We start from the raw sequence: 13,759 nt of genomic DNA, 5'->3' as shown, positions 1-13,759 counted from the left end.
CATAATATGAATATCCAATTCCATCACATCCCAAAGTGCTCTATTGGATTGAGATCTGGTGACTGGGGAGTGCAGTGAACATCACTGTCATGATCAAGAAACCAGTTTGAGATAATTTGAGCATCATAAGATTGGTACATTGTGCTCATTTGTTACAAGGGACCAAAGTGTGCCAAAATGGAACCATTACACCACCAGCAAACATTTTGAGTTCCCTGAAGCAAGTAATTTACAGCTCTCTGTCACATGTGAAACTTGGGCCTAAATTTAATTTTTGGTGCCCCAAATTAACTCTTAACAAAAGCTACATAATCTAAGCCGGAAATAGCACCTATCTTCTTCTAAAGCTAATGTTGACTGATTATATATAGGGCTGTTTTCGCGTCTAATTGGTCTGGCCAGTACCAATACCTCAGGCGGGTAAAAATGGCAACCAACATGAACATATGAAGATCACACACCGCTCACTAGCCCAGTATTAGTGCATTAACATTGATAAACTCTTTCCTATATGGACAAATTCTTTCAACAATTTGTTCCATAATCCATTAAACAAACAACAGAAAACATTCCCACACAAGAAAAGCCCTCCACTTGGTTTTGCCCAGCAAGGTTCAAAATGACATCACCTGCACTATAAAAGTCAGGACATACGGGGCGAATTTTAACACACTTGACAAGTATGGAGGGCAAGGAGAGGAAAACTGTGGTAAGTAAGGAAAAGCAAAACTCTGAACCTGCAACATAATAAAATAATTTAGCAATTTATCATTGTGAATTTGCTTTAACTGCATTAATTACTTAAACTGTCACAGAATGCTAACACATAACTTAGATAGCAAGTGAACTACTGTTGCTTTAGCAATTGCAAATCAACAAATATGTTTTAAAAATAAATATCATAATCATCTATATTTGTATTATACTGCTCTGTCACAGTATAATGTAAGAGATAAGCGGAGAATCTGAAAGTGTTTCAAGTACTCGCCCACTTTTTTCCAATCTTCTGTCGTCCACTTTTACTGAGCCCATGGGAAGTGTAGCCTCAGTTCTCTGTTCTGACAGGAGTGTCAAGCAGTATGCTCTTCTGCTGCTATACCCCGTCTTCTTCAAAGTTTGAAGGACAACATGCAGAATAGATGCTCTTTTGTATACCTTTGAGTGGTTATTTAAGTTACTGTTGCCTTTTATCAACTCTAAGCACCAGCAAGATCCCATCACCCAGAGAGCTGCTGTGGACTACAGATATTCTCTTTTTGGACCATCATTCTGTAATCTCGTGAGATGGTGGTGTGGGAAAATCTAGATCAGCAGTTTCTGAAATGGTACCACCACATCTGGTACCATCAACTATATCATGTTCAAAGTCACCTAAATGACCTTTCTACTCCATCCAGATATTTGGTTTGCGCTACCTAAGGTTGTCTTAATCATATCTACACGTGTAAATGTACTGAGTTGCTGCCATGTGATTGGCTGACTAGATATTTATGCAAACACAAGTGTTTGATTACTTTATTGGCTTTTAGATTCATTTTGGCAATATGGCTTAAGAGTTGAATAGTTTCTGACGTTGGGGAAACTCTCCCTTTAGGCAGGTTTTAAAAATAATTTTGGTGGCTTTGCTATTGTGAAGTGTCTGCAACAAATACCAAGGTCGATATCTAGAAATGTACTCCAGTGAAAAGGAATTTATAAATATTTTTACCTCTTCAGTTCCATTTTCTGTACATTGCTGGGGTGTTTTTGTTTTAAATAGTGGGTCCATTCAAAATCTGTGTGGGGTTGGTTGTTGTGGGGGGTTTTTTGTTTTGTTTTTTTGTTAACTCAGATTTAAATCTGTATTGGCTATCAAAGATCGGGTATCAAATAACAATCTTTGACCTGGAAAAACATCAGAGGCTGTGTGGGTAGGTGTGCAGCTGACATTCTTCAGGTCAGTATAACCACCAAATTTCCGTAAACGGTTGCTGCCAGGACCTGACTATATCTAGCTCTGGTTTCAGATAGGAAAATGACATGTTTAGAAACTGCATATCTGAGTAGGGGACAAAAACAACAGCCTATTGTGAGGAGCATGTTTGTTTATTCTATACTTTTACCTTTTTGGTGGAAATGTATAGGTTTTTGCTTTGGCTTGAATGTTTTTAATGCCAGTCGAGTATTAGGACTGTATTCCTGGCAGTGTGGGAGGAACTTAAAGGCATATTTGGGTAAAATGCACATATTTATCAACTTTAACGGTACAGTTAGTTTGGGTTGGTTGTATTTTTTAAAGATGACCTATATATTCTGACATCCAGTTATTTCCCCTGCATTCCTGATTTTTATGTAAACATTGTTGCTCCCTTTTTTTTCGTTTAATATTCAAGTGAATAAAATCCAGTTTTACCGTTAATTTTTGCGCACTGGATACTCTCCGATGGTCACATTAGAGGTGATGTCATTGGCGAGCGGACATCTCTACACTGTCGCTTTAATTTCAGTGCAGTCCAGGGGGCAGGATCGCTTTTTTCCTTTTTTAACCCTCTTCTCCTGGGCTCTGAGCGTTTGCGCCAACCGCAGCAGCAGATTGAATGAAGTGTTTGCAGGCAGCTGGGCACACGGAGGACACCGTGCTACTTCGTCCGGGATGCTAGACTACAGCCAGCATCATTATTTTTCAGCTCTTAACTGGGCGGATTTTTAGGCTCTGTGCATTTTCCCAGCAGCCACATTTTTAAGAAAGTGCAGGCCCTTAAGAAACCGTCCCCTAATCGCCTTGATGGTATCTGGACTGCAGCGCTCAAGCGACTGGCAGCTCCACAGCACGGCTGATTAAGAACTTGGGGAAGTGAAATGGTCAAGATGGCAGCTGTGTGGAGTGATGAAACTGATGTGGTGGCATTAGATGCAGCGTGCGTGTACATTTAAGATTTTTCCCTTTGTCATGCAGGATCGCCGTGCGGGACGCGGACGCTTGTGAAGGAACGCAGTTTTGGATTCCTCCGAGGCTCCGCGTACGCTTCACGTCTTTTCACTCCACAGTTCGCGAAATTGCAATGCATGTTGGCCAGGGTGTGGGCTTAGCACGACAAAAGGCGATGTTCTGGTGATTGTGGTGAGCTCCAGCTGCTCCGTGTGTTGCGGACGGACGCCGTGCAGGAGGACTGATAGACTGACACGTGCTGGGACCGAGCTGCAGGAAGGGACACTTGCATAGTAAATAAACTGTCCACGAAGCCTGCACGCGACATTGATGGAATGCGACCCGAGTGATTTTATAACCCTTTGTGCAACCTCCGACAAATTACGACCAACATGGCTGAGGCGTCGCGCAACGGCAACGAGCCGCCTCTAAACGTTGAGATAGATCCGGATTTCGAGCCCCAGAAGCGGCCACGGTCCTGCACTTGGCCCCTGCCCCGTCCGGAATCTGGTGCGGGCAAGCCCGGGGCAAATGACACTGACGTAATCCCCGAAGAGGAGGATGATGAGGGTGGGAGCACGGGGAGCGGCGCTGCTCAGAAAGCCAGCGGCGGCGCTATTAAAACCCGAGAGCCGAGCAGCAGCAGCTCAATCTCCCAGCCGGTGGAGGTCCAGCGGGGCCCCTCCAAAGAGGAGACCGCCGACGGCTCGCCGTCCTCGGCGCAAACCCCCGCAGCAGCTCCGAGCGGTTCTGCCACCCAGCAGCTGAGGAAGTCCTCCGCCCGCAGGAATGCCTGGGGCAACTACTCCTATGCAGACCTCATTACCCAAGCCATCGAGAGCTCCCCTGAGAAAAGGTTGACCTTGTCCCAAATCTATGAGTGGATGGTGAGATCCGTGCCATATTTCAAGGACAAAGGCGATAGCAACAGCTCTGCTGGCTGGAAGGTGAGCGGTGATGTGTTGGGGCTGTCATCATAACAAAGACCAGTGTTATTTTTTATTTTTTTTAACTTGTCCTGTAAGACATGCAATGCACAAAGCTCATTTTAATTCTGAGATGGAGGCAGTAGGTGCAATCACAAACCTGTAGTCTCATCAGTTACTGGCTATACACATTTATTTATCAAACATCTCCTCCTATCAGCAGGGGATCTGAAGATGTGTGGCAGTCTAACGGCACATGGTGTAACTATATGTAAACCAGTGTAGTTGTAGTAATGCGTATCACATTACACGCTTCATTATGCCTCTAAAATTAAGGATGCAGACGAACCTCAGAACAAAGCGGCTTGCTTGAAAGTTGAAACCCAAAAGACGTGCAATGCAAAGTTGATTTCACTTTCAGACATACTGCTCAGACTGCAGCACAGACTTCACCAAAGCTTCAGCCGGGCCTTGCTTGTGTTTGATTTTCAGGATTAGTTTGGCCTGGACCAAACCAATTCATCTGTCATGGAATGTAGTCTGATGAAAGCTTTGAGCTTTGCAGGATTTTGTGTGTGTGTGTATAATCCTGCACAACTGGATATGCAATGCAAGCTGATTCCAGTGAGCAGCTTCTTTGAATGAATCACACTGGTTAAATTGTGCTGGTTAAAACTGCTGCATTTACAGAAGGGGAAATAAAAACATCACCCTGAACATGTGAAACTGATTAATCTGCAAAGAATCAGATAGTTACTTTATGCTCAAAACTGCTAGATGTCAGTTTTCATTCATGTTTAAGCTGCCTGATGCATATTTGAGCTTGGCAGATGTTGACTGGAAAAGGAAAGGGTTAGTAACAGGGTTTCACATGTGCTGACATCAGCATTTCCTAGGAGATGCTTTGGAGCTGTGTGACATTCAGCATTTAGGTTGAGCCTGACAAGAGTCCCCAGCAGGTTCAGGGTTGAACAGATGGGTTTTAAATTCAGACCCATCACACATCTCATTCAGCACACTGAAAGTACACCACCTTCAGTTTTGAGCTTTGTCTCCAGTGCTGTAAGTCAAACTAAATATTCAGCCCCTGTATGGACGCCCATCAAACCCTCTGCAGTTCAGCCCCGCTGTTGTCTTTTCATGATGCCTGGGCACAAAAATCAATCAGCTGACTATAAATTATGTAGGTCAATATGTAGCAGTATGAGAGAAGCTCAGTGTTTGTCTTGGGATCTGGCTCTGGCTAAACTGGCATTGCTCCAGTCCCTGCTCAGAACGAGGCTTTGCTCAAAGGGTGCTGCAGCACTACTGTGACTGCGTGTGGGGGAGGGGAAGGCAGGAGTTCACTCTTTGTGATTTCTCTTGTAAATGCAGTACAGCTTGTACTGTACGTGCTCGTGAAGCTTATTGGATACCTTCATATATCCAATAAAATTTCATCTTAAGGAGGCAGACGGGTAGGTTACGCTGCTGTATGTTTGCTATTGGTTTTATTCATATGGATGTGGTTACCTTAAATCTTTAACAAGGTGCTTCAGTCTTTTACTAGTTGTGTACAGGAAGTGAAATCAATAAAAGAAGCATGTTTAAAATTCAATACTTCTGCAGTAAACCACCTTTGAGTCTTCAGATTTTGTTGTATCAGTGCCTTGGGCATTTTGAGGTTGTAAATCTGCCTGCTCCAATAATTGAATACAACAACGGTACATCTTAAAGCCTAATAAATGATCACAGACTTGAATGGAAAAACCTCCTGTGTCAACACCAGACTGTATCCCAGGCTTATTTATTGCAACTCGACTGTATTGGATTGCATTAGATTGAACGGGACAGGTGGTGTTATTGTGTTCTCTGCCTGTAGCTCATGGGATAAGCAACATGTTGGAATATTCGACTTGCCCCATCGACAAGTGTGGTATTGGATATCATGGTAGTGATAAATTTACATGTAAACATTTTGATTAGTTAGAATATGTAGCTGAAAAGGGATACACAAATCCCACTGGATAGATCAATATCAGAAAGCAATTCTAAATTGATCAATTTTAGCTTTAATGGACGGAAATGTTCCCTTTTATATTTTTATTTTTTTGCACCGCTGTGGTCTGTTCACCCAATGAGTTTTTGTCAGTGAGATAGCTTTTATGCAAACTGATTCAGTAGTAGCAGAGACTCTGACTTTGTCTAGATAGCTATAGAAAGGAAATGAGTGGATTAGTGCATTTCTAACCAGAAATAAAACGTCTAATGGCTGCTCATCTGTGTAAACACAAAGACCAGATGCAATTGCATAAGATTTCAGCAGAAAAAAGTGAAACACTTATCAGGTATGCGTTTACTACAGTATGTTTGGAATCACTGATATCCTGAAAAATGAAGCTGTTGCCAAAAGGATGTTTTCCAGATGTTGAATCAAATCTTTCATATCAAATGGTATGACAGAGCCTCTTCTGTACAAAACAAATATTGTGTTCATCACTCCATAAAACCTGTTGCCACTGATCATCAGCCCAGTTCTCGTGTAATTTAGCATACCTCAGCCTTTTCTTACTGCTTCTCTTAGGAATGGCTTCTTGTTGGTGGGTCTTTACTGTCTCAAAGCATTAAGAGGAAAAACCTGCTTGTTTGAGAACCCTCAGTCATTAAAGCGCAGATCAAGTGCCTTAATGAGACCAATTTCTGGTCTCCTCTTGCTGTAGTTTGTTTTGTGTTGAGCTTGCTTAGCGGTTAACTTTAATCGTCTTAGAGATGGGTTTAAATGGGACCTTGAGTTAAATCAGGTTAATTTAAGTTTTAGAGAATTGAGCTGAAGCCTCTCTCTGTGAAGCTGGCCTCTGGGTTATGGAGATCACTGCGGAGTTTCTCCCTGTTACTGAAGTGTGACAGGCTGGGCGTGCACGCTCCAGCTGTTTAATTTTGTACATGGTAAGGAACATCTCCAGAGAAATCCTGTAGACCTTTATGAGCAGCCAGAAATGGGTCACAGTGCAAAGAAATGTCTATGAAGACACTGCAGCATTGGTAATTAGTCCTTTTGTATTAACCCTTTAAAGCCTGAACCATGAAATAAAAGCCCGAAAACTTTTTTAAAATTATTATTAATGGATTGTTTAGTGAGTCTTGCAATAACAATTATTAATTTGCATACAAGTTTAAATTTGTATCATATTAGCTACATCAGGCTTTTGTTTTCCTTTATTTTTTTGCAGAATATTTAAACTGATATAAAAGTATCATCTTTGATACACTTGGCCTTAAAGGGTTAAATTACAGTTAACCCTGTGCAATATCCTTGAGTCACTCATTTCTTTAATTTGAATTTCGGTAGTCTTTGGGAATGTGTCTCAAGGCTTCTTGAAGGAGACTGAAGTTCTTTGGATGTTTGCTGCCTTTTTGCTCAGTTATCTGTCAAGATGATCCCACACCGCCTCAGTAATGTTGAGGTCTGGGCACTGGGGAGGCCAATCCATGACCGATGGTGTTCCCCTGTTGGGGTTTTATCAGTTGTTTTTACTGCATTGGAAGTCTATTTGGGATTGTCCCAAAAACACTACTGCTAATCGCACCTTCCAGATTGTATTGCACGGTGATGTCAAACTGCACTTGTTTGCATTCATGATTCCATCAATTTGGCAAGATTTCAACACCTCTAGCTAAAACACAGCCCAGAACATGACAGAGCCTCCACCATGTTTTCTAGATGGCTATAGACAGTCACTCTTGTACCACTCAACTGTACATATTGACAGCAACTTGAACCATAACTTTCAAGCTACATAATACCTTTGGCCACTGACCTTTAGTCTTTTGTAATAGTCTGAAAAGTCAGCAGTGTCTCTATTTAGAACACAAAATTCAGATAATTTCAGTCCTGTGGTTTTATTATTTTTTTTATTTTGTCATCAATTTGTCCAGTTTTCTTAAATTTTAGGAACACTGCACACCATGCCAAAAACATAGTACTGTAGATGAACAAAAATCTTAAGAAGTTTTGTAGGGGACACAGAATACAGCACTGTCTGCTTACAACACTGAGTTTTATATTCTGTTGTAGTGATTTATATTATCTGGCTCATTGTTCCCTTGTTGGGCTGTTATAGAGCTTGGCAATTACTGTAATACATGTTGTAATCTTTTGTAGTTTTAAGCTTGAGTGAAGTTTGAGAACAACACTAACAGATGCAGCAGGAACGCACATTCTGGCTTGGTCCACTTTGTAGGCCACATCTCGTTAAAGCTTTTGAAGCTCCTAAAAGTATTTAATACTTAATTGTATCATGTACACAAGATTTTTTTTTATGAATTATTGCTCATACTGGGAAAGTTATATTAATACTTAAGTTTTCTTAATCATTTGTCTTTGCAGAATTCCATCCGACACAATCTTTCCCTCCATAGCCGTTTTGTGAAAGTCCAGAATGAAGGAACTGGGAAAAGCTCCTGGTGGATGGTCAACCCAGAAGGTGGGAAAGGAGGTAAAGCTCCCAGACGTAGGGCTGTGTCGATGGACAACAGCAAGTACATCAAAGGAGCCAGAGGACGTGCCACAAAGAAAAAAGCCTCATTGCAGGCTGCTCAAGATGGGAGCTCTGAGAGCTCATCGAGCCTCTCCAAATGGACAGGAAGTCCCACCTCACGCAGCAGCGACGAGCTCGATGCCTGGACAGACTTCCGCTCTCGGACCAATTCAAACGCCAGCACGCTCAGCGGTCGTCTGTCCCCTATCCTGGCTAACCTGGAGCTGGATGAGGTACCTGATGACGACTCACCCCTGTCGCCAATGCTGTACTCCAGCCCCAGCAGCATGTCTCCGTCCACTGGACCAACAGGACTGTCTGATCTGGCAGGCACTATGAACCTCAATGATGGGCTCTCTGACAACCTGATGGATGATCTTTTAGACAATATCAGCCTCACAGCAACCCAGCAGCCTCCTCCTGGAGAGGAAGATGGGGCCAACAGTCAGGGGAGTTCAGTATTTACCTTCAGCTGCTCAGGAAGCAGTTTAGGTAGTCCCTCTAGCAGCTATGGGACAAACCCACTCTTCAGCCCTCCGTCCATCACGAGCCTGCGACAGTCACCCATGCAGACCATCCAAGAGAACAAGCAGACCACTTTCTCCTGCATGTCTCACTACAGTGAGCACCAGGCCCTAGATCTGCTTGGGATGGACTCCCACAGCCCCAGCAATGTCATGATGACCCAGTCCGACCCTCTGATGTCGCAGGCCAGCCACGCCATCGCTCTGCAGAACTCCCGCCGAAATGCCATGCTGCTCCGCAAAGACCACATTCTGGTTAACCACACCAGTGCAGGCCAGGCCCAAAGCTCTTCAGTGCCTGGTTGGCAAGCGGGCTTGTCAACCTCTGACAGTGACGACGGCCTCCCTGAAACAAAGCAGCTACACCTGAAGTCTCCTAGTAAGAACGCCTCTATGCAGCTCAGTTCCAGTTTAACCAGTCAGGACAGTTTCTCCGCTGATCTGGACCTTGAGGTGTTCAGCAGCAATCTGGACTGCGACATGGACTCAATCATTCGCAATGAACTGATGGACGCAGATTGCCTGGACCTCAGCTTTGACTCTCGCCTCACCTCCACACAGAATGGCAACAAGAATTCAGGAAGCTTCTCCAGCTCGAAACAGAGCCCTCAGAGCTGGGTGCCGAGCTGAGGAGCTGTCAGAAGTAAGGAAGGTGTAAATTTGGGTTAATTGTCCTGCGTTGTGCAACTAGAGGGAAGGAAGGTATGTAAGCGTTTCAGTAGACTTTCTTCCTATTTTTCATTTGCGGCATTAACTTCAGTACTGTATTGTAGGTGTCTGAGACAAAACAACAGTGTCTTCACAGTGAAGGAAAAAAATAATTGTTTCAAAAGATCAATGCCTGGCCAGTATGAACAAATGGTACTGAGTGAAATGAAACTACAGTACCTTCAGTTAAAACTACATGGATCAACTCATTAGTCTCAGGGATTCACTCATATCACAAAGTAATACATAAAACTGAAAATGAAGTGTTTTCATCCTGCTTTCTCTCCTCTTTCATACCCAAAACATTTTTTTGCCAAACCAGCTGTCAGCCTGACTGATGGCCTGTTTACAAAAACTGCAGAGAATGTTACATTACTACGTTCCAGTGGAGGATACTTGACAAGCTGCTTATTTTTTTTTTCTTTGTTTTAAAGATTTCGTTGAGACGTAGCCTAAATGGACAAACCGTTTTTAAAAGCTTTCCCTCCCCATTGATGCACCAATTCACACCAAATATCAGTATGTAATGTTATCAAGATGTGAACTGCTCTACATGATGTGGTTATTTTTTTTTCTTTCTTTTGTACGCAGTGATTTTTCAATTTTTATTTTTTGTAGCAAATTTTACCCTGTGATTTTTAAGTGACATTACTGTGAATTCTGTTCCCTCTGAAGAGGTCCATTACTGAAGTATTGATGATGTTTCTGCTGCAGATCCCTTTTTAGGTCCCTCCTCTTCCACTCACTGCAATATTGGAAGTACTGCTCTGAATACAGACCTTAGGATTGAGTTAAGGACACGATTTAGTTCTAGTTACCACTTTTTAGTTGTCAAACACTTGGGTTGAAATAACTACATTCAGTGACTCGCAGCGCTCAACAACTACACAAGTTTTGGCGTTGATTTGATGGAGTTCTTGGTGCTCTAAATCTAAAGATAGCAAGGAGTGGCTGCAGATGAAGTTCCGTCAGTAGCCTCTCCTTTGTTATCAGCACTACAGCAGGTGCTGGGTGACATGTTTTCAACACTGGGAGGGTGTGTAGTATCTTGGAGGGTTTTTGTTTGTTTTTTTTTTCCCTCTTTGTAATGAAAGAAATGACCACAGTATCTTAAATATTGCCAAAGTTTATCCGCATTTAAATAAGTGGAAGGAGGCTACACAGTGCATAGCTAATCAGGTGTGTGTGTGTGTGTGTGTGTGTAATCTACATCAGCACAATTTTGTAGGAACAGCAGGATGCTTTCTAAAATTTTTTACATTTTTAATTATTTTTAAATTATCAGGAGTGTTTTATTAAATTTGTCTCATGTTGGATCATTGTAAAAACACTTGGTTTATTTATTGCGATACTTGTTGCCATTGTTCCTTGATGCATATTTGGTTGGGGCTGTGTAAAATCATGTTTTCATTGCTCTGTTCACTGGGTGATCACTTGCACAACAAATGAAAGGGTCCTTTTGAGAAATGTTTAACAGTGAGTTAACCAGATTAAATAATTCTCATTGGCTTAACCTTTTAACACATTTCTGCACAGCTGTGCTTCCACTTTTTTTTAATTTTTTTTAAATTTTTTTTTAGTTGACTGATTTGTTGTTGTTTTTTTTGTTTTTTTACGGTCTGCTTTAAGGTTTAAATTTCACTGCCACTCTCCACATTTCATATATTCCTATTGCTCCTACAAAAACAAAAAACATGAAGTTGACATTTCCACTTGTAAAGCAAACACTTGGTTTTATCAGAGCTGGTGCATGTAAATAAAGCATAAAGAACTACTGAAAAACTGGAGTTTGATGTTGTCTTTTGTTTTGTTTTTTTAAATCTGTCCCTAGAGGAATTCCATAGCTGTGGATGTGATTTGCTATTGGATAATCATATCATTGAAGAACCAATCACACGCTGTATCCAAGAAGAATAGACCATTTGTGCCTAAATCAGGGTTTTGAAGGCAAGGAGCTGTAATTGGTGAATTCAGGTGCTCCTCAAAGATGTAATAGTACAGTGATGCAATGACTTGTATTTGAGAGACTTTTATTACAAACTAGAGGACAAAACAAAAAAATTACATTGTGACTGAAGAGTCTGACATCACTGACATGACAGCCCAAAGACTGGTTGATTGCAGTGAAACGATGGAGCCCTCTAGAGCCTGAATGGAGTCACTGAGTCCAGATGCCCATGGATGTTTGTCTCTATGGACACACCACAACAAGTCAGCGTTGAGGCAGAGATTTAGCAGGACTAAAGGAGTTATTTTTATGTCATTTGAATGTGTTGATCATTGAAGATGTCAGACATGTGTGCAGTGTACAAAGTTTCCTCCTCTGTGAAGGTGAAGCAGCTGGAGGCAGAGCTGTGGAGTCACCTCTCTGCACTCAAGGCAGAGATTGAAGAGAATAGAGGAACAGGATCTTCTAATGCCTACAGGTTTGTGATGTATTAAGCTCAGATTGCCAAAAGGGTAGACCTGAAAAGCTATCAACTCAAAGTATGGCCGGTTGTTATTTAACATGAATGCCCTTCACAATGCACACCGATGTACTTGTGTGCTCAAATAACCCTGCACATCATTTCAGATTTCTCTTCTGAAGCAGGCCACCTTTCGGTTTTCCACCTTAAATCCAAGTTTAAGATACATATAAGGCTTGTAAAGTATGCAACACAAAGTATTATCAGTAGTGATAAATTCACATTAACAGGCAGCTGAACTTTGTTAGTGTTATGTTCTCTGTATATTTATCCATTTCTTGTTTTTTTTTTTTTTAGCCTAAGTAGTGTAGCAGAATAGTAGTCACTTTAGGTAAAATGTGACAGATCTGAGCTGTGACTGATTTGTGGGCATTTACATTTTAAACCCATGATGTTTGTAAAAGTTTTTGTTCCAGTTCTGTACTACCTCCTAAAGAGATTTCCTTCTTTTGTGTGGAGAGGGAGCATTCACTGAGGAGAGGGCTTCAGGTGATGCTTTCTACAGAAAGTTCACTATTAGTCTTGCATTGTTAGGCTTTTAAATCTTTGATTTATATCCAATTTTAAGTGAAGGCATTATTTTTAGGGTTAATTTTTTTTTTTAGGTGTAGTTTGTTTTCTGCTGGTTTCAGGTGGCTGACATTTTGCCGACTCGGTCTCAGGCTGATATCATGAGAGCTGCTTGAGTTTGGAGTACACTCCTGACAGTCTGCCTCTTCTGCTGCACCAGGTCAGGACAGAGACAGAAAACTTATGCCTGAAACAAGAAGCAGAAACAGATTATTTTTTGAATTTTTTTTGAAAAGTTTTTAAACTTAAACCAGTTTCCTTTTTGTATTTTTTCCTCTCAGTTCTTCACAGACAGATCTTATCACTTGGCTCAGATCAGATATCTGCTCATGCTGAGATGGAGGAGATTTTGCCACCATGTCAGCGTTATTGAGAAGCTTTATCCCCATTATAAGGTTGCCATGTGTAAACGAACAGCATGACCTAGCAGTGTTTTAACAATACTCTTTAAAAAAAGTACATCTTTTCACTGTACTTTTGTACTGGTTTGTGGTCATTTTCTGCATTTTATTCTGTTTCTACCTTTAATCTGAGTTTAAAAATATGGCAAATATCACAGAATACATTTCCCAAAAAACACAGGATGCTCTACACGAGTGTGAATGTGACTTAAAAACATGTTTAACTAGTACACAATTAAGGTAGCATTAATTCTGAAAGGTATATACTCACGGACACTTTATTAGCATTAGCTTGCTAGTACAAGTTCTGTTACTGTTGCCTTCCTGTCGGCACGACTTGGATATCTGTGGATATTTTTGTTTCTTTTTTGGACCATTCTCTGTAAATCCTGGAGGTGGTCATGTGTGGGGAAACCCCAGTAGATCAGAAGTTTCTGAAATGGCAACATTCATGCCAAAGTCAAATTCCAAATGACCTTTCTTCTTCATTCTGAAGTGCGGTTTGAACTTCAGCAGGTCTTCTTGACAATGGCTGGTTGCATTAATGAGCAGTTGAACAGGTGTGAGTAACTACAGGTTTTTGGATTTCTTTTTCAGGGCAGCTCTTGTTTACATCATCTTAGATCACAAATCAGGCTGCAAAGTTTCACAGCAGCATAGTAAAAGAGACAGAGGGCTAAATTATCCTGTCTGCAGTCATGTTTTCCATCTTTGTGCTACTTTCTCTTATATACAGG

At 41.5% G+C, this 13,759-nt stretch overlaps 2 protein-coding genes across 2 annotated transcripts in view; both read left to right on the top strand.

The window, feature by feature from the left end:
• Positions 1-662: 662 nt before the first annotated feature.
• On the top strand, positions 663-11,143 carry foxo3a (forkhead box O3A). Its single transcript, XM_005736664.1, has 3 exons — positions 663-709; positions 2,936-3,855; positions 8,201-11,143. The coding sequence occupies exons 2-3, from the start codon at positions 3,301-3,303 to the stop codon at positions 9,503-9,505; spliced, it is 1,860 nt and encodes a 619-aa protein (XP_005736721.1). The 5' UTR covers positions 663-709; positions 2,936-3,300; the 3' UTR covers positions 9,506-11,143.
• Positions 11,144-11,869: 726 nt separating this feature from the next.
• LOC102212540 (putative uncharacterized protein C6orf183) overlaps positions 11,870-13,759 on the top strand; it is a 6,821-nt gene continuing 4,931 nt past the window's right edge. The window contains exon 1 of the mRNA XM_005736784.2: positions 11,870-12,009. Coding sequence (XP_005736841.2) covers positions 11,870-12,009 — 140 coding nt within the window. The remainder of the gene's footprint in view (positions 12,010-13,759) is intronic.

The sequence above is a fragment of the Pundamilia nyererei genome, unplaced genomic scaffold (assembly GCF_000239375.1).
Source record: "Pundamilia nyererei isolate P.nyererei 1_Seehausen unplaced genomic scaffold, PunNye1.0 scaffold00070, whole genome shotgun sequence".
NCBI classification, from domain to species: Eukaryota; Metazoa; Chordata; class Actinopteri; order Cichliformes; family Cichlidae; genus Pundamilia; species Pundamilia nyererei.
This window is presented reverse-complemented; position numbering and strand designations above follow the sequence as displayed.